Source organism: Dendropsophus ebraccatus, chromosome 5 (genome assembly GCF_027789765.1).
Source record: "Dendropsophus ebraccatus isolate aDenEbr1 chromosome 5, aDenEbr1.pat, whole genome shotgun sequence".
Taxonomy (NCBI): Eukaryota; Metazoa; Chordata; class Amphibia; order Anura; family Hylidae; genus Dendropsophus; species Dendropsophus ebraccatus.
The window spans coordinates 122,448,964-122,476,612 of NC_091458.1; the positions used below are offsets into that span (position 1 = coordinate 122,448,964).

Here is a 27,649-nt window from a genome sequence, read left to right on the forward strand (position 1 = left end):
GTCTAGCCTGCTGATGGTTTCCCTTTTAATCCCCCAAAGAGTTGCCTCAATAAATCTCCTGCCTGGTAACTGGTATTGAAAGAGATTGTGCTTTTTTTTTCTCAGAATAAGTAGAAGAGAAAGATGTGTAATTTTAATGTAAATTTTTATCTGTAAGATGAATTGCTACTTTCCAGCTGCCATATACAAGTGCATCTAGAATTCAAAATTGTTAATGATGATACTGCTTACTAGTTCAAACAACACTATAGTCGCTCACCACTGTCACTGCCACACAATATATAAACCTGTACTTCTAACAACTATCAGTCATAGATTCAAAAGTGTCCATAGCACTCACATTATGTCAAACATAATGTGCCCATATGTATAGTATCCACAGCAATAGTACCCCATATCATATGCCACTCATGGTGCCTACACAATGGCCATGGTACTCCATAGTGCCTACAATCTGAGCAGCCCTTAATACCACTCATAGTGTCTTGTATGCCGAAAAGTGCCCTGAGCCATAATTCCCTCATTTCTAATACCCTATAATGTCTACAGCAACAGTGCCAACCACAGTGCTCATTGCTATAGTGCACACAGCTACAGTGGCCCATAATGCCTTTCATATTACAGCTTCACTGCTCTTTAATGCAAGGCATGGTGCCATTCACTTCCCCTATCAACATTCCTACTTTGATCTATTCCATTAACTAAAGGGCCTATGTGAATAGCCAACCAGCCAACCTACTTATAGCCACTTATACTGTATGACTAGATGGACCAAGTGGTCTTTTTCTGCCCACAATCTTCTATGTTTCTATGTTGCTTCCACTTCCTGGTCAAACTCTATTCATATGACACCAAAGGAAGAAGAGGCGAAGAGGCTTTCATTTTGAGCACTCCTACAAGCTACTTTATATTCTTTGCTTTCAAGTGTTGTAGTTTTTGTTAAGTCTATGTTCTGCCTTTCCGTTCTGTAAGAAGTAGTACCTTCATTACATTTAGCATTTGTTATAACTTGTCTTTTCACCAATCTTAATATCTTATTGTAGGTAAAGCCTTTACAAAAAAAGGTGTCAGAAATGACTATCGCTTTAGAAGAAGCAGAACAGAAAATGACAACTTTACAGCAGAGAAAGAAAGCTCTTCTCTTACGACTGGCTGACCTGGAGAAAGGCTTCGAGGAAGCAACCATGCATAAAAACAAGCAACAACAACGAACTCTTGAAATAGCCGAAAGGCTGGATCAGGCAGCAAAAATAGCTCTGGTAAGTTTCCTATAACCTAATGAACATAGGCTAAAATTAAGATAGTGGCGAGTATTATTAGAGTACCTGTCTAGACATGTCATCAGACTTGTCAAAAGTTATTGATTCCACCGGGTCTCACTGCTGACACCTGCTAGGATCAGGAGATGCAGCCAGGGAGAGATAGCGGCAGCTGTGCTATTCACTTTCCAGCCGTATATCCATTACAGCTGAGTCCGTCAATTGTAGCCTATGAGTCTACCTAAATGGACAGGCAGCCGCTGGGGCTACTGAATAGAGTTGTTGCCGTGTCCTCTGCCTGGCTGTATCTCCTGATCTCAGCAGGCCTCAGCATTGAGACTTGGTGGGATCAATAACTTATGACATGTCAAATTTTTTTTTTTACATGTACTCTCTAAGCTATATGTCTCAAATGTATGACTAATGATTATCATGGGAAAATAATTTTCATAAAAGCAGTTGTCTGGCTGGTGTGTATCTCTCTCTCTCTCTATATATATATGTATTATTTTTGTATGTATTACACAGTATACTGTATATAAACTATGGCCTAAGATTGGCGGGTTTTCAAAAACTGGCGTTTGGCTGGTATTTTAGCTATTTTACCACTGCCACAAAGTGCTGCCGATTTGCAGAATCCAATATCTGCCAAAAAAAAAAAATATATGGTTTATTTAATAAATGTTTCTGCTATTGCAGTTTTAAAAGGTGCACGCCCAGTTTTTAGATTTACAGGGCAAAATAACATGTGAGACAGTTTTCAGAGATTTAGCGTGACATCATCCCGTCACCCGCTCGTCTCTCCGCCACCTACTTCTTAACAGCGACAGCCTGCTCAGCCAATCACTGGCTACAGAAGGGCCCTCTCTCTGCAACCCAACTATTATAAAATAAACAGGAGTTATTACTTTTGAAATTGTTATCTTTATTGATGACAGATACGGACATCATCTAAGTTATATAAACGTATAAATATTTCAAATAAAATGTAGAAAAAAGGTTTGAACGCTGAATTCTCTTAGGTGCATTCAGAACAAGTTTCTTTAAGCCGCATAAAAATGGAAGGATGTAGCTTTCGGTTTACTTCACGCAGATCTGCAAGCTGGAAATGAGTGATGTTTTAAGGCTAAGAAAATAACAATATAGAAGCAGCCTGTAAAGATCCCAGCCTTTTAGATAACCCACCCCGAGCTCAAGCCTATGAAGTGACATATAACTTGACAACTCTATTTAACTGTCTATAATATCTTTAATCTCTTTGAAGCTTCTTGACAAGGAGAACAAGAAATACGCTGCTATTGTAAGCTCCCTTCCAGACAGGCTCAGTGGGATCCCTGGAAGTACAGCCATGGCAGCAGGATTAGTGTCGTACCTTGGTACTTATGAGCACAACTTTCGACAGCTCATGCTAACAGTGGAGTGGCCCATGGCTGTGAAAGAGAGAGGTTTTCCGTTAATGATAGACTCCATTGACCCAGACAAAGGTAACATAAATCTAGTTAAATATATATGTGCACTAAAATGTATGTTGTATAGTAGAATAAAAAATGGGACGCCACAGGATTCTTTCTTAAGCCTACATATTGCAGAAAATGCATCTTTAGAATAGTGATCATTGATGTAATGTCTATAAGGGTACAAACCCACACACCGTATACACAGCAGATACGCAACAAATACGCAGCAAATACGCAGCAGATTTGTTGGTACAGATTTGATGCTGTGTTCAGTTATTTAGATCTAATCTGCTGCGTATTTGCTGCGTATTTGCTGCGTGTTTGCTGCGTGTTTGCTGCGTATCGCAGCAGTAAATACGCTGCTTATACGGTGTGTGGGTTTATACCCTAATTGTATTTTTTCACTATTATTGCAGCTTTCATTGCAGTTGTACATTAGAAAGTACTTCCACTCATACTGAGCAGCTTTTTCTTTGTTATGAATACTATATATAATATTTAGTACTAGAGAGAGAGAAACCTGTACACTCAATAAATATATAAAGTCTATTAAAATAACTATTAAAAAACTATTTAAAATATCAATATAGTTGTATGAACAGTATCACATGCCACCTTTATGATTTAGGGGAATAGCCAACCAATTTCTTTCATGTCTGATATGAAAATATTAGTATTAGTTTACCGTTTATTTGTCTGTCAGTATTTGTTTTATGTCAGTCTGCTTTTTTTTATTACTTTTGTTTGTTTTTTAATGTTTTATTTGTCTGTCAGTATTTGTTTTGTTTTGTTTATGTCAGTCTGCTTCTATTTTTAAGAGCCATAGCGCTTTTATTTTTCCCCCTACAGGGCTGGTTGAGCGTCATTTTTTTGCCCCACAATCTCATATTTGTGTAGATGGGAATTTTTGATCGCTTTTTATGAACCTTTTTTTTTCCAATAATGTGACTAAAAAAATCTGCAAGCCCTGTGCTTTTTTCCTTCTTTTCCCTTACGCCATTCACTGAGCGTGAATAATATTATGTTTTATTAGATCCGACAATTTCGCATTCTAGGATATATAATATGTTTATTTTTATGTGTTTTATTTTTAAAATGGGAAAGGGGGGTGATGTAAAATTTTATTGCTAGAAGGGTTATGTCATATTTTTAAACGTTTTTAAAATTAGTTTTACACTTTTTTGTCCCCCTAGGGGACTATTATATTCGTTGGATAACATATACTGATCACTGCCATTGCATAGCATTAATCAGTATAAGCAACAATCTTCCCATAGAGTCTGCCTGAGGCAGACTCTATTAGAAGATCGCCAATCGGAACACATGAAGGTAAGTCTAACTCCTCCAGCAGTCAGGGGAAATTATTGGGACCCCCGCAGTCACACTGTGTGGGAGTTCCGATCGGATAGTGACAGGAACTTCTGTCTCTTACACTTAAAAAGGGGTTAATGGCGGGCAGCAGCGCGATTGCTGCATCCCGTCATTAACAGTACGGACTCAGCTGCTGATAGCAGCCATTCCTCGCTCTCTATGGAGTGAGCTCAGCTCCTGAGCTCGTATCATAGAGCTCCTGCATGTTATGACGTGCCAAAGACCTTCTGTACTGTATGATGTGCCATGATGTGTGAATTAACTCACGACAAGCTAGCTGTCATTGATGTATGCATTGCCAATTGTTTGTTGCAAAGCAATAATAAAAATGTACAAAAATTTATTACCAATAGTAAAATTTCCCCAAAAAATGTCCTGTGCTTAGACCCAAGACAGCACAGGACATTTAGCGTTGTGTGCTTCTTGGAGCTACAAGGAGCTGTTCCAAGCAGTTGGAGCCCAGTTAATAAGGTCCATATAAAATAGATGGACAGGGGTTCATGAGCTCCGACAATCTCTTAAAAGAGAATGTGTCAGCAGAAAATGACCCTTTGTTTAAATCAAGTTTATTTGTTAAACATATTTTTAAGAATTTGTGTGATGTTTTTTCTCATTTTCCATTATACTTTCGATATTTTATATGTGCTTTACTGCTAAAAGGTATTATTACATACATTCTACCGAAAACTGTAAAATTAATGGCCTTTAGGAGTCTACATGGGAACTTGCTGTGATCTTATATTTATTTTATGTCCTGTTTAAAGTGTCACTGTCAAATTTTTTTGACATGTAGTAGAGAAAAACTTTCACCCTGTTGTTGTCTGGGTGACTCCCACCGATAGGTGGAATGAGCCAGGAGAAGAACTGACATAAGCTTTTCCCATCTCGCTGCTCACTGGAGAAGACAAAATCTATAGTAATTATATGAAACCTGTCTTCCGCAATGAGCAGCGAGATGAGAGAAAAGCATAAACGGGCATTTCTCCTTGCCTTTTCTAGTGGTTGGTAGCAGTATGAGCATCTGGACCCCCTCTAGATCAAACCTTTTGACATACATGTGGTTGGCATGTCATAAGATTATGACATAACTTTGTAATGTGTTTCAATTACTGGGAAAAAGCTTTTGTCATTTACCAGTCTTACAGTTTAGTTCTATTTTGTTATTTAGGACTTGTGATTGAGTTCTCGGTTATATTCTCCTATGGTTCTTCAGTATATAATCCAAAAAGCAGTCCCGATGGTGAAAAGCAAGACGATGAAGGTAGATTGTGCTCCATATTCAAGTAACATTATTGTATCAGATGTTTGCTCTCAGTTTACCTAGTTTACATGTGTGGCAGCATAAGGGTATGTTCACATGGGCAAAAAATGTATGGTTTCCCTTTGACTACATTGAGGAATGTTCAAAAAAAAAAAAAAGGAAGTATTTGGGGTCTTTGCTACATTTTCAACCAATTGTTGTGTTCTCTCGGGACCTTTCAGGACATAGTGGAAATTAGTACATTAAAGGGATATTGTTACCCCCTTACCCTATGAGGGAGATTTATTAGCAATATAGGCCATTTTTTTGGAGTGGAAAAGTCGCAAAATTTTGAGCAACCGCATAGTAGGCATGATTTATCATGTGTGACTAACTAAAATAGTCCCACATGGGTCGCAGACTGACTCCACACTAGAGGTGGTGTATTTCACCATCTAATGTGGAGCCGGTATGTTCGGGTAGGGTCGGGTGTAGTGCGTCCAGTCCACGGTGTGTAAGGGGTTAAGTAGTGATGCAGTAGCATCACTACTAACCCTCTGGGGCTGTACAGTAAGGAGTGGTGCATAGCGCACGGGCTTCCCACCCAGAAGCAGAAAGCAGTCTGCTTCTGAGCGGGATATTTAAAATCCCCTTACAGGAGTAACAGTCTGGTTCCCAGGGACTTTACCCCTGGGAACCAGACTGTTCTGTCACCACACCTGCACCAGCAAGGAAGGGGGTTAAGTGCCCCCTTCCTTGCTGGGGCAGATGCAGTGCGCTCTCCAATGGGGGGGGGGGGTGTTAAAGCTTGGGGTTACCTGCTGCTTCCTCCAGAGTTGCTAACAGTCCTGGTATGTCTTGGTAAGCCCCGCCTCCACAACGGTAAGTGGGTAATAATGGGGAGGGGAGGGGGTTAGTGTTGCATTCTTCTTACCTTGCCATTGGGAGCAAGGAACACAGAATAAAACTTTCCCTTTAAAGGAAACCAATCGTCATGATTGTGCCGATATAATCCCCAGGAGCACTGTATAGATCTACTGTGCAGCTGGCGGAGCATACCAGTCACGGCTGCAGTAGCTTTACAAAGGGGAAAAAGATGTTTTATTGCGTGACACGAGGCCGGGAGAGGGACGGCAACTAGTAATCTTGCCGTAGTAATAGAAGTCATGGCTCTCTGCCTGTCAGCATGCAGTTCGGGGATGATTGACAGGCAGAGAGGCCACTAAAGGTCCTGCAGCGTAATAAAACCACTTTTTCTCTTTTGTAAAGCCTCCGCTGTAGACAATGCTGGTATGCTCTGCGAGCTGCACAGTAAATCTATACTGTGCTGCTGGGAACCATATCTTCCAAGTTTATATTTTGTTATTTTTATGTTTTGGGCTTTTCTGTGTAGAACACATCAGTTTAAAAAGATATTTTACATAGTATACTTAATATTCAGGGATACAAATTATGCTGAACTAAACTATACGTAATGTTAGAGGAAAGTGGACTATTATACTGAGCTGTATTCCATCAGGAAACGTACATCCCGGTAAATGTTTTACTGCCACTTTCCGAATGTAAATGAAGATTGCCATATCTTTTACAAGAGATAATAGTATTAAAACATGCCTAGAAATATTCTGCAGAGCTGAGAAGTGAATAGCTGTGGTTCAGAGTACTTTGATTTAAAAGTTAAAGGAAGACAGTTTTATAAAAAGAGATTTTATGGATGTAACAATCACTATCCAGTACATCAGTTAAGTGTTTTACCAATACCAACAACCATGCATAAAGGAGAAGTCTAGTGAAAATTTTTATTAAAGTATTGTATTGCCCCCAAAAGTTATAAAAATTACCAATATACACTTATTATGGGAAATGCTTATAAGAGCTGTGCGGGCAGTGGCTGCTGGAGAGGATGATGGCAGGGGGATGCTCAGTGTCCCTCCAGTGCCCTGTGTCCCTCAGTGTCCCTCTGCCATCATCCTCTCCAGCAGCCACAGCCCGCACAGCTCTGGGAGTCGGGTCGTGACATCACCATGTTATCCAGGAAGTGAAGCCTTGAAGCAGTAGTAAGTTCAGGGAAAAAAGTACTTCTTTAAAATACGTTCGCATAAGAAGACATGTGATGTAAGGAAATGACATGGCACTAGTACACCTTCTCTCCAAACTATTATAATTGCTCACTGTAATGAATATACGATAGAATTAGGGGTACTCTGTAAAAAAGGTTTTTTTAGATCAATTGGTATCAGAAAGTTATGCTTTTCCTCTGTCCTCAGTGAAGTAACATTATTTTTGTTCCATAGGAAAACATAATGTCAGCGTCGAGAATAGTAGTAACAGTATTCCCGACCAGGGAGAAGACTTTGCACATGAATTGCCCTTGCACAGTCAGTGTTCACCCATCATTACAGATGAGCTGTATATGGACTTTATAAAGGCTCTTCTATTGAGAATTGTGCCAACCAATGATATTCAAAAATGGTCAACAAAAGGTAAAATGTTTTACTAACTCCATTTATTCAGTGGGTAGTGGACTTGCTGTTTGTATACTAGTATGGAATCCTCTGACACTGCCTTTCTCCACTGTTTGCTGTGTGCACATTCTCTAGTACAGTGTTTCTCAACACCAGTCCGCAGGTACTGCTAGCAGGTCATGTTTTCCCAAGATTTTGTGAAATTTTTGCCTGGTTTGTAAACCTTGATAAATTAGGTGCAGGAGGAGACCACGCATCTTCTCCGCCTTGCCACCTCCCTTCCCTCCTGCCCTCCAAGCAAGTGGGGGTTATGGCTGGCGTACGCCAGGTAGAAGGCAGGAATCTGTGCCTTCTCCCTAGTGTATGCCAGGGGCAGATCCTTAAAAGATCTCCCCCTATGTGTACAGTATATGGCAGCAGTATATTATTTAGTAAACCAGTTCTTTCTATGAGGCCAATCTAGCAAAGTGCAATATTCTTTGTCTCCCCCTCTTACATGGGACTCAGTGTACATACATGAAGCTCAGTAATATTTGTGTGTATGAATAAAATGTATAAATGTGAACTATAAAGGTTATGCTGTTTGTGAAATCAGATTTTTTTTCTCAACTATATTAATTGTTAAGTATCTGTATTATTTAGTATTTTTATGCTATTATTTGTGCATTATTTTAACGTGTAATACTAATGTTTTGTTTGTTTATTTATTTTATTCTCTGTTAAAAAGTGTATTGTCTTTGGTGTACATATAATTGAATTTGATGTCTGCATATCATTATTATGCTTGGCTCACCTTGTTATTGGACAGGTGGTGACCTTGCTGTTGAGCCAGAACATGGGCAAAAAAACTTGTTATTGGACCTCAGCTCAGTACAAATATGTTTTTCTCCTGCAGACTGGACTCCTCAGCAGATGGAGAATGCAGCAATTCTTTACTTTTCTTGGCAGCGTCCAGTTATATTGATAGATCCATGTTTCAGTGGAGAGATGTGGGTTCAGGAAATCCTTGGGACATCCCCAGAAAAGCCATTTTCGTCGATAAATCTGCAAGCACGGTAATATAAAATCATTAGTGTAAAAAAAAGAAAAAGTAAAAAAAATATTATTTCCCAGTGAAACTGATGTATTATTAGAAAACAGTAAAATAAAACACTTATTTATACAGTAATTATATATTAACATTTAAGTTTTTTAGACAATGTAAGACAGCACGGCTGTGACAGAACGGCTGCTGTCGGTGAACTTCACCCCGGCCGGTACCCCATTACCTGTGTGTCCGTGTTCCAATTAACCATTGCAGACAATGTAAAGTGCGGCTGGAGCCGCACTTTCCATTGTCTGCACTGCCAATTTCATGCGCTATTCAATGAATAGCGGCCCCACAAAATTGACATGTCAGTTGTGAGTGTGGCGGCATGGAATCCCGGACAGAGTGTATACTCTGTGAATTCCATAGAACACAATGTCATTTGACATTTTCAGTAAATAGCGGCCAGTGTTGCAAACTGCAACAACGGTTGTTATTAATTGAAAATATACATTATGTGAACGTGGCCTTAAAGTGTTAATTCACTTTAAAAACTTTCTACATGTCACACAGACATGTCAAAAGTTTTGGCTGATGAACCACCTCTCCGGGTTCTATCTACAGATTGGTTGGGAGCTTAACGCCCAAACCCCACGCAATCTAAACTTCTGACATGTCTGTGTCACAAGACTTTATTTTAAAGTGAGAGTAAAGTTTTAAGCATACCCACTGGATGAGCCATATGTAAAGTTAATGGTGGTGTTGGAGGGGTCCACTGATCTCGCCTCTCTTTAAAAGTCTGGAAGAAATTAGAAAGTCAGAGTTTTTGGTTGGGGTTTGGGAACAAACAGGCATACTTTAAAATCTTAAAGATTGTTTTTTTTGCCATATCTTAGATATATGGGGGAGATTTATCAAACGTGGTGTAAAGTGAAACTTCATTCCTCACAGACTCTTTGGAAAATTAAAAGTGGAATCTGATTGGTTGCTAGGGGCAACTGGGCCAGTTTCACTTTACACCATGTTTGATAAATCATGTTTGCTTCCATGCACTTAGGAGCATTCACAGATTTAAGCTATGTTCCAACTATGGAATTTAAGCAGGAAAAGTTGGCCTTCTGTTAATAATGCCGACTACAAATAATGATCATGATCATTATTTGCAGTTATAATTATCAATAGACGCCCACTTCTTGCTGTTAAATGACAGCACATTCTGATAGTAGGAACATAGCCTGAATGTAACACACTGTATATGAATTGTAATGAAATTGGATTATAAGACGTTCTTCTAATTGTACTACATTTTCAATTTCACACCTTTGTTTATGTTAGGCAAGGAAGCAATTTTTTAGCACCAATTGAGAAAACTGTTTCGTCCGGTGCCCCTCTGATTTTAGGCAACTACTGCAGCAAATGGGATGATTTAATAATGCCTCTTATTGACCACTGTTATGCAGCGAATGCCAAAAGCAGCGAACAAGGTAAGTTTTCACTGCACACTGTAGAAGCTGACTGCCGGTCATGCTTGAAATAGACTAAAGTAAAAAAAAAATGCAAGGTATATGATGCACAAAAACCAGGAGGGAGGTAAACTAAGAAAGAAAAACCCACACAGACTGGAGAGAGGGGGGATAGGAGATACAAGGCAGTCTGCTGGAGAGAATCATGTAGGATGTGGATGAGTACATATATATATATATATATATATAGAGAGAGAGAGAGAGAGAGAGAGAGAGAGAGATTAGATTTGTAAAACTGTGTAAAGTAGAAACTGTTGTAAACTGTCCACAGCAACCGGTTCTCAGATGAGCTGTGATTGGTTGCTGTAGGCAGTTTACACCTGTTTCTATTTTACACAATCTGAAAAATCGGGGCCAGGCACATTGTAGAGCCCGTATAACCAAAAATAAGCAATGGAGACCTAGAGAGAAAATATTTTTTTGCACCGTAGCATGTAAGATAAAAAAAATCTGAATCAACAAAAATAAAAGCAAAATACAGCTGTCTTTTTAGTTAAAATGAAGCCATATGTGAACAGGTTAAAAAAGGTAGGTTTTTTTTGTTTTGTTTTTTTCAAAAACTGGTCTTAAATCATGTTTATTATTTTTACGCCTACACTCAGTTACAACCACTTTTCACTAGTGTTTGCACTGATGGTCATTTCTCCATAGACTTTCATGAAGTCCATTATTACATTGAAAATACAGCCGTATTTCTTACTCAAAATTATGGCCATATTTTGCTTTTCTCAACCATTTTTCTTTGTTTTTGTTCTTCTTGTGCTTAAAGGGGTTTTCCAGGAAAAATTGATTTTTGGCATTAGGAAATTTTCTAATATACTTCCCTAACATTACTTGTCAGCTCTAGGAGATCCTCCAGCTGGTCACGTGAGTTGCCTGCTCCTGAGCTTCTGACTTCCTGTCATATCCCGGACCAGAAACACAGTGTTTCCGGTTCGGTGACGTCACTCCTGTCTCTGCATGTGTCCTCTGATAGAGCTAGACGCTGCTGAGTCCTGTGTGTGGAGAGGGGGAGGGACTCAGGTGTTGATGCTTTCTGATTGGCTCTCGGCAGCAGCACAGACATCCACAGTCTCTCCGTCTCCAGAGTGAATCACACCATGCTGCAGCAGGCTGTATCCCTTCTAGATAAGGAGCAGTGAGTCACTCTGGGAGGGAGATGCTGTGTCTGTCTGGGCTGCTGCCGATCTGATAGCTCTCTCTGTCACAACACAGAAATCATCTCCACCCCGTCCTAAGCCCCCCCTCCCCCCTCCCCCCTCCCCCCTCCCCCCTCCCCCCTCCACACACACAGGGCTCATGTGATGTCAGTGTGAACTATAGATAGAGCTGCTGCTGGTGTCCTCCTATGTCTGTGGAGAGGAGAGGTCGGGACAGGGGTGGAGAGGAGCTCTGTGTAGCAGAACACTGGTATGGTCTATGTTCCTCCAGCTTCTCCAGCCTCTGCCTGTGGAGCAGGGGTAAGTGTCAGTTTTACCATGCTCACTGACCAGGGTTCACATCCTGTCACAGTTGATTTTTTTTTTTTCTTTTCCAAAGTGCTAAATATTATGGGTATTGTATTTCCTCTACAAAGAAGAAAAACTGAGGTATTATACAAACAAGATGAATTTTCAAAGAAAATAATGCTTTACTGACAATACCTATTGACCTTCTAAAACTGCCCTGGATATCTGTATACATGTATTACCTAACCAAGTCTATAAATAAATAATAAAACCAAATCTATTTGCAATAATAATCATAATAATATAATAATAATCATCATAATAATATAATAATATCATAATCATAATATCCAGGGCAGTTTTAGAAGGTATACAGTCAATAGGTATTGTCAGTAGAGAATTATTTTCTTTGAAAATTCATCTTGTTTGTATAATACCCTGAGTGTTTCTTCTTTGCAGAGGAAATACAATCACCATAATGCTTAGCACAAGCCATCACTGGAAAATAAGGGCCCGTTAACAAGGCGGAATTGTCCGCCGCAGAATGCCGCCAGCCTCCGTGTCATAATGACGCTCTATGGGAGGTGCGCCCTGCATTTCTCGGCGCTGAAGAATGAACAAGTTCATTCTTCAGCGCAGGGAGAGGAGCAGCGCGCGCCTCCCATAGAGCGTCATTATGACACAGAGGCTGGCGGCATTCTGCGGCGGACAATTCCGCCGTTCTTACTCTGTGTTAACGGGCCCTAAGACAGGGGAAAAAAAATAAAATCAAACTCTGTCACCAGACCCGAACCCTTCAGTGAGCACAGTAATCCTGACAATTACCATTGCACCATAGGCAGAAGCTGTGGAAGCAGGAGGAAAATAGTCCAAAAAAAATAGATCTAATTCTATGCCTAGGCCAGGTTCAAACTATGTAAAAACAACGGTTGCATTTCATAACAACTAAGGCCATTGTTATGAAATACGGACGTTGTTTTTACATAGTGTGAACTTGGCCTGAGGCTGCAGCACATGTGGTATTTGATTACCTTGTTATACACTGCAATTCCAACTCTAGCCACTGGGTGTGCTGCATATGTAAACAGACAGAGCAGCTTGTAAACAAACAATACAAGATATAAAAAGAGCTTTTTCATCTCAAGAGAAGCTGATAGAGAAGAAAAATGTATATGGGGAGGTTTGTCTTGACTTAGGCAACAATGCTAGATGATTTTTGAAAAAACATAAAAATCCTGGAAAAACTCTTTAAGTTATGCACCAAAATTTTGAAACAATATGAAGGTATATATGGTATAAAGTGGTATATATATGGTAATATATATGGTATAAAGTGAGTCAACCAGGTCGTGGGAAGTTACACAAAAGTGTCATAAGTTACATAAAAACTTCATCTTTTGCACGTAATTTTTATGCTGTGTTCCCACACAGTAAAATAAAAGCAAAGCACAACAGTAAAATTTGTATAAAACACCGACATATTTTGAATCGAATAATGTGCTTCATTAAAGTCTATGGAAAAAGATACAGTATGTTTAAACATATTACAATGTGTGCACAGGCGGCTGTTTTCCCATAGACTTAAATGTAGCACATTAGTAGATTCAAAATATGGCTGTGTTTTACACCTATTTTACGTATTTTGCTTTTTTTTTTCCTGTGTGTGAACATAGCTTAAATGTTTTCATTACTAAGTAGCCAGTGTATCTGATAAATATATTTGGCAGTGTAGCACTGTTGTATACACCATTCAATTTGTAAAAAAACACATTTATATGTTATATATCATCATCTTTTTTTTTTTTAAAGAAATAATGACAATGTAGCGTAAATGACATGTAAATAATTATTTAGATAGTAAAAAGCTAATGGAAAGCTATATCATCTTTAAAGGGATGATTAGATTTTGATGACCTAATATGATTTTTTAGATGTGCTTCTTTAGCTTAAGTAAATTGCTTTACTTGAAATAGTGTTTTGCTGCAGTTTATAATGTGCTGCATGTTCCAGGCTCTTGGTAACATAATGGGTTTAAGATTATTGGATATGGTCCTAACTTGCATCACACGTAACATGTAACGTTGCATCACAAGTCCACATCAGCGGCCCTCCTAATGCAACATATTTTTCTCTTGCATGTTTCTGCATTTTTTATGCCACTAAAAATCAGAAAGTTCACTAGAAATAAAGAATAAACTGTTATGTGAACACATACGTCTAGGTTTGAGTAAATTGTAAATGGCTTTTAGAGATCTACAATGAAAGGGTAGTCTGGAGAAAAATGTTTTTAGATCAACAGGTGTCAAAAAGCTACATAAATTTGTAAATTACTTCTATTTAAAAAAAACTCAAGTCTTCCAGTCTACTTCCAGTCTACTTATCAGCTGCTGTATGTCCTGCAGGAAGTGGTGTATTCTCTCCAGTCTTACACAGTGCTCTCTGCTGCCACCTTTGTCTGTAACAGGAACTGTCTAAAGCAGGAGAGGTTTTCTGTGGGGATTTGCTACTGCTCTGGACAGTTCCTGGTAGGGACAGAGGTGGCAGCAGAGAGCACTAGTAGTTACAGCTTACAGTTTTTTTTTCCTGCTTTATTGTACTTTAGACCATAATAAATTTACAGTCAATAGTGATCTTCAGCACATTGGATTGGATGAAAGATCCAGCAAATCAGCGTTGGAGGTTCACACAAATATATATACCTTTTGAAGGGATACAATGCCAACGCACATTGGTATAATAAAGTGTTTGTCAGAAGGCTGTTTTACATTCTATTAAAGAAGAACTGCATTTATCTGAAAGCTGATATTTGCTCTTTTAGGGTCTTCCTCAATAATCTCATTTAATGGACATAGACTTCTTTGTGCTGATGACTTCAAGCTCTACTTGGCCGCCAGTGAACCAGAGCCTCGCCTCACCACTGACATAGAGTCAGGAGCTACCATTGTAAATTACAGTGTCTCTAAAGGAAGTCTGCTGGAGTTGCTGATCAGAAGAGCATTTGCAAAGCTCCAGCCTGACCTGTACAGCCAGTTTGTTGTAAGTTGACAGTGGAAACACATCTACCTTCCTAGGTCCTAAATTATTGCATATATTTCCGATAATTGTTTTATATATGAAGATAAAAATAATCCAAAAGAGGACCTGTCAGCAGGAAAACAGAGTACAGGTGGTCCTCGGGTTACAACGGTCTCGAGTTACATCGTTTCGTGGTTACAACGCTTTATTCAACGCCTTATTTCGACTTACACGGTATCGACGTAACTCGAATACATGCAGCGGCAGAACAATACAGTACCATACTATACTGGTACAGTACTCAGTTATGCGGTTCTAGACTGAGGATATTGATAATTATGTAGGGTGCTATGTTAGGATAGGCTAAGTGTTTACAGGACAGTACTGTTATGGTACAGTACTGTATGAACATATGATCCGACTTACATCGAAATTCGGTTTACAACACTGCTTAAGAACGAATCACTGACGTAAGTCAAGGACTACCTGTATAAATAAGCCAAAGCTAGATAGGGCTTTACAGGTTGTGCAAGCTTAGGCCCAACACTACTGAGCACTTGCACAGGGTAAGATCCATGCAGTTCACAGAGGACCACCATCAGAACGCAGTTTACAATAATCATTGCGTTGTGCGCCATTAGGGTATAAACCCACACACCGTATACACAGCGTATTTACTGCTGCGATACGCAGCAAATACGCAGCAAATACGCAGCAGATTAGATCTAAATAACTGAACACAGCATCAAATCTTCACCATCAAACTGCTGCGTATTTGCTGTGTATTTGCTGCGTATACGGTGTGTGGGTTTGTACCCTAATAATGATTTTTTAACCATTCATCCATACTACTACAATATACCCATTTATACATCTGTAAAGTAAAATAGGATGTGTAGCCACAGTGCAATAGGAAACATCCCAATGTAGAGCAGCGTCTGAACTAGACCCTTACTATGTCCCAAGATATGCCTGAAGGCCCTATTACACAAAACGATTATCGGCCATACTTGGCCAATATTGAATGTTACGGCCGATAATTGTCTTGTGTAATAGAAGGCAATGATCAGCTGACGTGAGCGATGTTGGCTAATCGTTGCACACATTTGTCTTTCAACATGTTCCTCCTTCGCCCTGCTGAATAGGAGCGGCGGCAGCAGACCGCTGCTGTCTGCTATGGGCTGCCTGGACGATCAAGCAATCACCCGTGCAGCCCCCTTGCAGCTGCCTGAGGCCCCCCTGTACTCACTCGCTCGCTGCCGACGCGTCGGCAGCAAACGGGGAAACAGGGGCAGACGAACTCTGATAGCGCAGGTTTGCGCCTCAGCCTCGCCCCGTATAATAGGGGCTTTAACTGAACTCTAAGTACATGTGCTCTGTCATTTTATTGAGACCATCTGGAGTTATGGTGTGTTTATACAGACAGATTTTTTAAGCCAAAGCCAGGAACAGACTATAAACCGGTCATGAAGAGAAGACTGAGATTTCTCCTTTTTAAATCCATTTCTGGCTTTGGCTTCAAAATTCTGTCAAGTAAATCTTTCTGTGTAAACACACCATACGTGGTTGTAACCTGTCTCACGCTTATTTAAAAGGGACCATCTGTCACTTGTGCGGTCTGTGACCTGTTGAATAGGATAAATTGTGACATGTTCAAAATTTTTCCACCTCAGTAGCAACAGAGTTGGAAAACACTAATCGTCTTCTGTATCATTATTTACCATTATTATTATTGTTTTTTACAGCAAATAGGAAACAATATTCTGAAGCACCAGCAGAGCTTAGAAGAATTGGAAAAGAAAAGTCGAGAATGTTTACTTTCTTCAGAAGTGAGCGATGTGCATAGTGATGTCAATATCATAACTCTTTTTGAAGAGAAGAAAAGAGTAAGTGATCTACAAAAAGTTCAATGTCTATGTTTACATGGAATATCATCATATTTGATCATTTCAGAAGCAATGCCACCCTTATCTTTAGGCTGGGTCTGGTATTGCACAAGTGAATGGTGATCGAACTGATTGACAAAGGGGGGAGTTGTTTGTGAAAATAATAATCTGATGTTCTCACGTTGGCTGCTTTGTTTTTTAAGATTTCAGAAGATCTTGAGATTGCAAAATCATGTCACAATGACCTTCTGCGGAGGAGAGATGAACTATACCCCTTGGCACGCAGAGGAGCTCTGTTTTATTCCATCTTAAAGTCTCTGCGGTCTCTTGCGGATGAATATTACTTCACCTTAGATTTCGTCTTAAAACTTTTTGACTCTGCTATTGAAACAAGTAAAGATTTTAAACAGGTATGCCATATATGTGTTTTTTTTTATTTTTTTATATACAAGTTGGAGTTAAGGTTGTGTTTGAGAAACTGCAATATATCGAAACAGACAAACCTTATAGGCTGTGTTCCCAAAAAGTATTTTTTTTTTTGGTCATTTGAAGGTCATTCTTTAGGACTCTTTAGCTTTTCTTATAATGGGGACGCCGAAGCCCACATGTCAGGGCCTTGCGCTGCCCGCCCTCTCTCTACTCTCCTGCTTGATCTCTTCATTGCACACGCCCCCACCTCCTAGGGTGTGCACCGACTCCGAGAAATTAAATGGGACAGTACGCTCTTAATTGATTGTTGCACTATTGCACTCCCCTGCCCTGACCCCCCTGTTGGAGCCTCTGCATTGCTACCCTTAGAATTGTGGTCTCAGCTCTCCTGCCCATGTCTCCAGCCCCACCTCGCCCGCCACCGGTAGCAAGCGATGCCAGCGGTAGCAACCTTAGATTCTGCTCCCTTAGACTCTGCTCCTTGGTGCGGCTTACACCATTGCTAAAGGCAGTTCAGTGGATCCCTGACTCCAGCCGTTACAGTAGTGATGCAACCCCAAGAACATAAGATAGGGGTTGTTACAAAGGGAGAGTCACTGGTAGAGAAGGATCTGGGTCTACTTATAGATAATAGACTACAGAACGGCATACAGTGTCAGTCAGCTGCTTCTAAGGCCAGCAGGATATTGTCATGCATTATAACAGACATGGACTCTGAGGACAGGGATATAATATTACCGTTCTATAAGGCTTTGATGCGGCCTCATCTGGAGTATGCTGTTTAGTTCTGGGCACAGATTCATAGAAAGGACGTCCTAATGCTGGAAAGGGTACAAAGATGGGCATCTTAACTAATAAGGGGACTGGAGCATCTTAGTTATGAGGAAACATTTAAAAGAACATTTAAATTTGTTTAGTCTGGAGAAGAGATGTTTAAGAAGAGATATGATTAATTTAAAAAAATATGATTAATTTAAAAAAACAGCGGTGGGCTGTAAAACAGGCTTAAGCAAGGTCTTAGACCAAAATACTATGTATAGAACCTATCCATCATCCATCCCCCTTCCTTCCGTCCACTCCCTCCTTAGTTGAACTTGATTGACATGTATCTTTTTTCAATTGTACTAACTATGTAACTGAGAGTTAACCTGTGTGCCGTTAAATTCTAAAAATTCTAGTGGATTTTTGTGTTACCTGTGAAATAACTTCTCCATGCTAACAAACTACTACAATCTATATCCCCTCGTGCTGTTCCTTCAGCGCAGCGGAATTATTGATTGTACCTTCTGAACACAAGCTTGTTCTGTGCCCAGCAATTCCAATGATTGCCTTTTTATTAAAAAATGTTTCAAGGAAAATCACTCCGTGTCTCAGTTAGAGGATAGTGCCTTTAGCTTTGAGGTTGAAAAATTTCTTTTCAGGACAATCACCCTAATAGTCTGTGAGCAAGAATATTGTTTCCTATTGTGACATTATAACACACTACATGCCAACACAAGCATATCATACCCATATTTTTTACATTTCTCTTTACTGAATTGGGTTAACCCTATCAGTTCTGGGGAGGTTGAACTTTAAGGCCTGTTTTTCTTTTGATATTGTAAATAGTGTTCAGTAAAGTTGAGGTCACAGTTCTATGTTTATACCAACAAAGTTTGTCTACTCCAAGGTCGCCTTGAGGGCATATCGGAAAATAATAGGTTCTTCTCAACTAATACACAATGTAGACAGCTGAAAAATGTGTCTAAGGGGCCTATTCCATGGAGCGATAATCGGCCGAACCGGCCCTATTCGGCCAATTATCGCTCGGTGGAATAGAGAAAACGATCAGCTGATGATCGTGTCATCGGTTGATCGTTTGTTTAGGCCCAAACCTAAAATCCTGGTCACCCACCACGCATTGCTGCGCGGAATAGCAATGCGCAGCGAGCGACTGACGTTTCAAGCAGCATACATTACCTAGCAGGGCTTCTCCTCTGCTCCGTCTTCACCCCGGTCCCACGCGCAGCAGCAGCTTCGGTGCCGCCTGACTGAGCTGTTGGACCGCTCAGCCAATCACAGGCTGGGACCGCAACGGCCAGTGATTGGCTGAGCGGCCTGACAGCTCAGTCAGGCTGCTCTGGAGTTGATGCTGCAAGCTGGACCGGGATGAAGACGGAGAGGAGGAGAAGCCCTGCTAGGTAATGTATGCTGCAAGGGCTGCAAGGACATCGGTAACCTTGTCCCTGCAGGCCTCGCTAAACGATCATCGGGCCGTGGAATAGGCCCAATAAACAAGCGCCGACTTAGACGGCATTAGTAAATCTGCCATGTTGCTCTATAGTAGAGGTAGGTAACCTTGGCTCTCCAGCTGTTGCAGAACTACAACTCCCATCATGTTTTCGCTGTCCAGCCAAGATTCCCTACCCCAGATCTATAGAGAATCATTCTGTTCTGTAGAATTAGGATAAAATGTTTTCTTAGAATTTAATAGGGTACTCCAGAGGTAAAAAGTTTTAAATCAACTGGTTTCAGAAAGTTATAGAGATTTGTAAATGATTTCAATAAAAAAAAAAAAAAACAGCCTTTCTGTATTTATCAGCTGTTGTATGCCCTGAAGGAAGTGCAGTTTTCTTTTCAGTCTGACACAGTGCTCTCTGCTGCCATCTCTGTCTATGTCAGGAACTGTCCAGAGCAGCTGCAAATCCCCATAGAAAACCTCTTCTTCTCTGGACAGTTCTAATATGGAGAGTGGTGGCAGCAGAGAGTTATGTGTAACTGAAAAATGTGTAAGACTGAAAAAAGAGACCACTTCCTGCAGAGTGTACAGCAGCTGATAAGTACTGGAAGGCATTAGACATAAAAATAAATGTCACTTTTTAGGGATATTTAAAATACTTGCATAAAAATATACATCTCACAGTTCACAGTTTCCACTTATATATATTAAAGTTCTGGAAAACCTCTTGAATAGAAATTTAACAATGTATTTTTATTTTTTTACAATCCATAAAGATGTCAGAAATGTGAGAATTATGAAAATATTTTAAAGGGGTTATCCCGCGAAATGGAAAAACAAACGCCAGGAATAATACCCACCACATTTTCAACGCTACTGTATCTAGGGGAAACTAGCCACTCTCCAATTTTCCTTTTTATTCCTCTTTTTGCAGCTCTTGTCTGTTCACTTTTTGTGGATGGGCCCCAGTGTGATCATGTGAGCAGAAAGCAGCAGTATTTTCCAGGAGTGCAATGCAGTCTGGCCCTTGGTAACTCCGTATTTACTACAGCTCACCTCTACTATGTCCCTCCACCGAGCTGTGTACAAAGTAATCCTTACACACAGATATCTCTCTAAAAATAGTGCTGTGGGATCTGATTTCCCAGAACAAGGAACAGCAGGGGTTGCTACCTCTGATACGAATCTAGAATGTTTGATTGTAATATTTATTTTCCCGCATACTTTTAAAATACACATAATATTTTTCCTGGGACAACTCCTTTAGGCTATGTTCCCACTGCGGAAATGTGACATCATTTATCAGGAAAAGGTGGTAGTCTTTTGATAATGACGACAGCAAATCTTGATAACTATTTCCGGCCATCATTATTCTGAATAGAAACCAACCTTTTCCTGTTAAATGACGTCACATTCCCATAGTGGGAATCAGTTTTAATAATTTCATATACAAAAGTATAGTTTTAGGTTGCACATAGGCTGAGAAATTATGTTTTTTTTTTTTTTTTTTTTTTACATATTTCTGTAACAGTACAAATTGTTATAACTGTTACTGAAAAGTTACTGAAGCTTACCCTATTCTTACGTGCATGTAAAATTAATTACCTTCTCTCCTTTCTTCTCTCAATCCGTTGACCTTAGATGAGAAGTGAGATTTGCAATGAAGAGGCTCCATTGACAGCTCAAGAAACTGATGGTACTGAAGATGTAAAGGACACTGCAGGTAAGTCTTTATATCATTACCAGTACATATAAATTGAGAACACTACAAAGGCAGTAGTGAACATTTGATTTCTTATGTTAGTTATTATTTGTATGTGTAAGCATCAGTAATGCCCTCTGCAATTGCGGATTCACAACTACGGACAGGAATATGGATGTGTAGTGTAACCATCCACATTTGGAAGCATACTCATTGGTACACCCAAACACAGGGGGTGTCAGGGTCCGGGCCGGCCCCTTGGATGCGCCAGCCGGGTGGCTAAGGCTGCCTCATCGTCCTTGAATCTTGGTGCGGCCAGGGCCGTCCTGCCCCTGGCTGAGCAGCACAGACGTCCTGCATGTTGTATAACTGGCGGCCGGCACGTCCAGTCAGGTCTAAGTGTTTGTCCTGGCGATGAATCTGTCTCCCCAATCACACCTGAGGCAGGGACTACAGGCCCCATAAGTATCCTCCCAAACCTGTATTCCCTGCCTGCAATAGGGCCTCATACCCGAGTTTACACTTGCCGACTATGTGGCTTTTGACTGTTTGACTACCCCTTTGGATTACGTTCTTGTACCGCGCCGACTACTAGTTGCCGACCCAGACCTCTGACCGCATATTTTTGTGTTTGTTTGTCTTGTCATTGTTCAATGTCGCACCTGCATAGGTTAGGGACTGTCGACCAGTTGTCCACTGCTACCTAGGGCAGTCGAGCCAATTAGGCAGGGACAGCGGGGCGGGTGTCAGCTCCAGGGCATCACTTATCCAGTGTCATCCAGTTCCCTAGTCCTTCTAACAGGGGGGACATACATTTATCATGCAGGGGATACCATAAGTACGGCCAGAGCCGCCTTCTTAATTTTATTAAATGTTGTGGTAGTTATGATCTGTACAGAAAACTCCAAGATTAGTTACAGTTATACAAAAGTTGAAAATAAAGTATAATCAATGACCATAGTCACAATTGTGTATGGTGATAACTGATGACTAGGGATACATGTTTTATAAGACTTAACTCGTTTAAGAATCTCTCTCTCTGGGAGCTCTCGTTTTAATCTTTGACTCACCACCAGAACATGGAGCATAGATTTGGCACATTTTACATCTGAGCTACTACATCCAAATAAATAATTATCCAGGAGATTCGGCACATAGAGGGTTTAAATAGAAAATTACTTCTGATATACAGTCACTCAAAGGAACATCTTGGATATAATTATAGACATGGTAGAAAATGCTGCTCGAAGACCAGGCTCAAGCTGAGTTAATTGTGTGCAGCTGCTGACCACTTCTCAATTCCATGTAATGAGCCATTGTATTTGCCCTGGAGACACACTACCCAGTGTTTAGGAATAAGCTAGCCGAGAAAATGCTAGGGCTTTGACTGAACAAAGCTGCTCTGGCAAATAATAAAGGCTGGCAATGTGCAGACATGTGTCCATTAGATTTTTATATCCATACATCAGATGGACCGTGACCGCCACTCTAAGCTTGGACCATTTACTCTAAAGCTTTTGCTTTTATGAAAATAATCTGCTTTAACTAATTAGATCCTGAAATCCCATGTGAAATCTGTATATGTTCGTTTCTATTTCTCTGCTTTATTATGCAGCCATGCTGTATGTTTTAGGCCAGACATTAGCGTAAAATTAGTTATGTGTCACACAACTAATAATAACTTTTGGAGCCAGTGTGTTTAAACGGAACTTGGACCCTGCTTCTGTTTATCCTCTGCCCCTATTACTGATACTTGTCTCCTCTTATATTGAGGATACCTGTGTACTGATCTGTCTGATTACTGACCCTGCTTATTCCTACTATTATGCTGACCTGGGCTGATTACAGACCAGGCCATGTTTCTTTTATGTGGCCCAGAATTATTTCTTCAGCTGTACACTGATCGTGACCCCAAAGCACTGATGGCGAATCCGTGGCCCTCCTGCACTTGCAAAACTACAATTCTCGTCATACCAAGGCAGTCAGAGCCATATTTCTGGTTGTCCAGGCATGATGGAAATTGTAGTTTTGCAACGGCTGGAGTGCTGCAGGTTTGCCATCACTGCCACAGACTGTTAGAGCTGCTCTGGGATACTGACAATCTGCCTTGTCTATGCACAGTGCACACCATTTGGATTTGCACCAGTCACTTAGGGGAGGTATGAGCAGAGGCGTAACTACCGCCATAGTGGCTACTACTGGGCCTGAGCCATCATCATTTGCAGCACCTGGTGGCCGAGCAGCCTTTAGGGTGCTGCAAATGTCCCTTTAACTGCAAGCTCTCTTGACAAGCACTTGCCATTAAATGTAAAAGGTTATGACTACACTTGACAAATTTGTGGTCAGCCAGGGGGGGGGGCAATCAAAAGTATTCTATAGGGCCCAGCCAGTTCAAGTTTCTTATTATGCCCCTGAGTATGAGAATTCCTTTGCACCTTTGTGGCTATTTGTTGTTACCTTGTACAACACTCTGTGCAGCATTGGAATATGGCCCTTCAGCCACAGAGTGGCAAACCCTAATCCAAGTCCTTATTAGTGGGGTAATCAGGGCTGCATCTGCCATAAGTGAAGACTCAAGTAGTAGGTCATACAGCCCTTGAGGGGGTGCCACCAGCTGCCCTTGCATAATGACCTGTCATGCATATATTATATGCATGACCACCCACTCACTATAGGAGCAGAGAGATCAGCAACAGTCTGATGTCTTTGCTCCTCTCTGCATATTCCGGCACGCTATGCTAACAGCGTACCACCCAATGGAATATGTGTACAGAGACAGGGACTCTGGTCTGACACAGGACTCCCTGTATACCGCTTCTGTACTCTATGGAGTACAGTCAGCTGTCAGCTGTGTCAGACACATTTGACAGGAGGCACAGAGCAGGGAGTGATCCGCTCTCTGCTCTGTGCCCTTCTCTTCTAGTCAGGCTGCTCCATGAGATCAGTGAGCAGCCTGAACCAGGAAGCATCCAGGGGGAAACATTAGCGTGGGAGTGATTGGTGAGGTGAGTAGTGTGTTTTTTTTTTTTTCACTTATCCAGGAGATGGGAGGCACAGGAGGGGGACTACAGGGGGAAACAGAAGGGGGATCATGAGGACACAGGAGGAGGACTACAGGAGGACACAGCAGAGGGATTATGAGGACACAGGAAGGGGAATTATGAGGACACATTTGGGGGGATTTGGGGAACACATTCAGGGGGATTATAAGGACACATTCAGGGGGGTTATAAAGCCAAGGGGGAGGGGGATTATTAGGACACAGGGGGGGGGATTTTGAGGACACAGTGGGGCGTTTTTGAAGACACAGGAGGGAGAATTACGAGGACACATTCGGGGGATTTTGAGGACACATTCAGTGGATTATGAGGACACAGGAAGAAGTATTATGAGGACACAGGAGGGGGATTATGAATACATGAGGAGATGGGGGCATTATGACTAGAGATGATCGAACAGGGCAGAGGTTCAGGTTCGTACGAACTCGAACCATCAGTATTTGGCTCTTGCTGCCTTCCCGTTCCGTGGGAAAGTTGGAGACAGCCCGAGTACCACCTGGAAAACAGGGATACAGCCTATTACTCGGGCTGTCTCTACCTTCCCCAAGGAACGGGAAGGCAGCAAGAGCCAAATACCAATGGTTCGAGTTCGTTCGAACCTGAACCTCGGCCCTGTTCGATCATCTCTAATTATGACTAAATGGGGCACAATATGGTGGATTAGAACTACATGAGGACACGAGGAGGATTATAACTACATGAGGCAAAGAAGGGTGGATTATAACCACATGGGACACAGAATAGGGCATTATGGCAACCTGAAGACACAGAAGGGTATTATGACTACATGGGGGCACGGGAGTTAGGACTACATAAGGAGACAGGAGGGGGGATTATAATAGTGTGGAGGCACAGAAGGGATCTCATTATGTGTCAGGGCAAAAGGGAGATATTTATAGCATGGAGGAAGAAAAGGGGCTAATTACTGTGTGGGTGTCAAACAGGGGGAATTATTGATGTTTGGGCACTATGGATGATGTATTGTATAGTGGTTAGGAGGATAGAAAAGTGTGGAGCCTGAAATGTTTGTCCGATAGATGCTAACAGAAGTCTTCATGATCACCACACTGCCATATGTCAGTGTGTGCACCTGTGATGACATTGCACCCTTCCTCCCATTGTTCAGTAACACTGGAGGGCCTGGCAGCGTTGTAGAGTATTGTAGCCTTGTTAATGCAAGGGGCAAAACAGGGAGCCACAACCTCACAGGCTCAGCAAGTCTGCCTAGAAACACATGTTAAAAGGAAAACATTAACATACTGTATAGGGGATGAAGGGAAAGGAGTGTAACTCCCCTTAGATATTTGCCCAGTGCCATCTTTGTATTAATGACTTTGATTTTCAACACATAAACCGCTGCAGTTCCAAGCTGTGACTTCATGTGCTGGATATGGATTCTGCTTGCATAGTGTGCTTTTCTTTCTTTTTTTTTCTTTTCTTTTTATAAACCTCATGCGTATATGTAATGAACGTGGCTGCATTTTGAATGAGTGTAGCCTGCCTTTCACCCCAGCCTTCATAGCTTGTTCTGGTTCTTAGCTCATGCAGGTGCGTCCGCCGAGAACACAGATAGACCATAGTAATCTGTGCGGTTATGATTTGCTTTTCTTTAATGTGTCGCTGATTGGAGCGACTCCTCAGTTTCTACATTCCAGAGCACCAGTAATGGAGCTGACGGGAGTGCAACAATACCCGTTTCCAGTTACAGATGGAGAGATTAGATATTGTTTCTGTATGCGTCATAAACATCTGGGACTTGTTTAAAGGTTTTATCTGGGTTTGGAGTGCTTTCTAGAGCACATGACATCCTCACAGTACAACTAGGAGATTTTTTTTTTATATTTTATGGAGTTGGATCACAAAAGGGAGAATTTTAAATGAGCCCCATGTAGAATATTTGGACTTGAGAACTGGAGTCTGAGGAAAGAAGACGGCTGCATATGGTTAGTGGCTGTAAAGTGCATCCTCGCAAGGATATGGCGTATAATAGAAAAGGTGCTATGTGTGCAGATTAGCTGAAAGTGTCGGAGTGAATACACATACAGTGGTTTTGCATAATGAGGTGTACAGAATCCCACGGGAGGTTGTTAAAACAGACAAGACAGCCTGTGGTAAACAAGGAGGAAGGTAGTCTTTGAAAGCAGATGGTTTTTGAAATCCTGGCAAATAGCTGTTTTATAAGTAAAAAAAAAAATCTGTTATTTCAGGACAAGGTTCACCTCCCCCCTCCTTCCTACCATGCATATTTTAAACCTGCATTTCGAGATAATAAAAATTCTGTTTCTAATTGAACATTAGTGGTACAGCTGACTGTAAACATGCTGGAGGATGAAAGAGATTAGCACCTTAAATCGTCTCATCAATACATAATTCACATACTGTATTACAGACACAAAATAGTGTTCCTACCGCAGTTAGTTGGGCTGTACGTATTTACCACGTTTCTCCCGGGGGAATGTGTTTGTGAAATACGCTGTCGTTTCATATAGGATCTATTTGCATTCGGGGCATCATCCACTTGCTATGATGTGACAGCAGTTTGGATGACTTTTCCCTATGAACTGCATCTGCTTCGGTGAATAGCATGAAGTGCCGGTGCTACAGTGTAAAACAAGAACTTCCTAATGCGAAAAAATTCCTTTATTATTTAAAAATTAATAAAATAGAGATGTCAACAACATAAAGAATGAGGGAAAAGGGTCCAGAATAGCAGGTACTAAGCCATAATCTGGTAACTGACCAAGGTATGTTTGGCCTGTTAGTGACTGATACAGTACACACTTGCTGATTAGAGATGAGCGAATACGATTCGATCGCGATGGTATTCAATTGAATATTGTGGAATTCGAAAGATTCAAATTCAATCGAGTAGTGTGACGAATATGAGGGAAACATTCGAAAGCCCTCCCATCACAGTTGGCACTTTTTTTATCCAATCACCATGCAGGGAGGAGGTAAGGGACCCTGGGAGTATACACGCAGCGCGAAAACGGCGTCTACCCTCATTGGATGGCTGAACCACATGACCTCGAATATTTAATAATTGACTTCCGCCTCTCGATCACAGATGTGCTTTCAACCCAGCCAGGGAGAGATCTTGGAGCAGGGAGAGATAGGTTTTAGTAGCATTTTGGTTAGGCAGGATTACTACAGAACCCAAAAGTCCTTTTCAGGGCTAAGATCCAGCGAAAAAGTCATCTTTGAAACCAAAGCACTCAGTGCTAAGACATAGATGATATAACAGCAACATCAGCATCAGCAGCTATATTCATTCCAGTACCCTGTGTGTACAAGTGACTTATAGTGTCCCTGGTTTAGCCCACAAAGGGCACGTAAACGTTATACCTATTGTGCCAGTTGCCCAGTAAAAGGCATGTGATACCTATTGTGCCAGTTCCCCAGTAAAAGTCACGTGATACCTATTATGCCAATTGCCCAGTAAAAGGCAAGTGATACCTATTGTGCCAGTTGCCCAGTAAAAGGCACGTGATACCTATTGTTCTAGTATCCCAGTAAAAGGCACGTGTAGCTATTGTTCCAGTAGCCTAGT

The 27,649-nt window shown here is 41.1% G+C and overlaps 1 protein-coding gene across 1 annotated transcript in view; it reads left to right on the forward strand.

The window, feature by feature from the left end:
- The window catches only part of LOC138794189 (uncharacterized), a 316,322-nt gene that overhangs the window by 176,709 nt on the left and 111,964 nt on the right, over positions 1-27,649 (forward strand). Inside the window, exons 70-79 of the mRNA XM_069972965.1 lie at positions 1,044-1,259; positions 2,524-2,743; positions 5,256-5,348; positions 7,622-7,810; positions 8,688-8,847; positions 10,155-10,303; positions 14,609-14,826; positions 16,551-16,691; positions 16,895-17,101; positions 20,980-21,061. Coding sequence (XP_069829066.1) covers positions 1,044-1,259; positions 2,524-2,743; positions 5,256-5,348; positions 7,622-7,810; positions 8,688-8,847; positions 10,155-10,303; positions 14,609-14,826; positions 16,551-16,691; positions 16,895-17,101; positions 20,980-21,061 — 1,675 coding nt within the window. The remainder of the gene's footprint in view (positions 1-1,043; positions 1,260-2,523; positions 2,744-5,255; positions 5,349-7,621; positions 7,811-8,687; positions 8,848-10,154; positions 10,304-14,608; positions 14,827-16,550; positions 16,692-16,894; positions 17,102-20,979; positions 21,062-27,649) is intronic.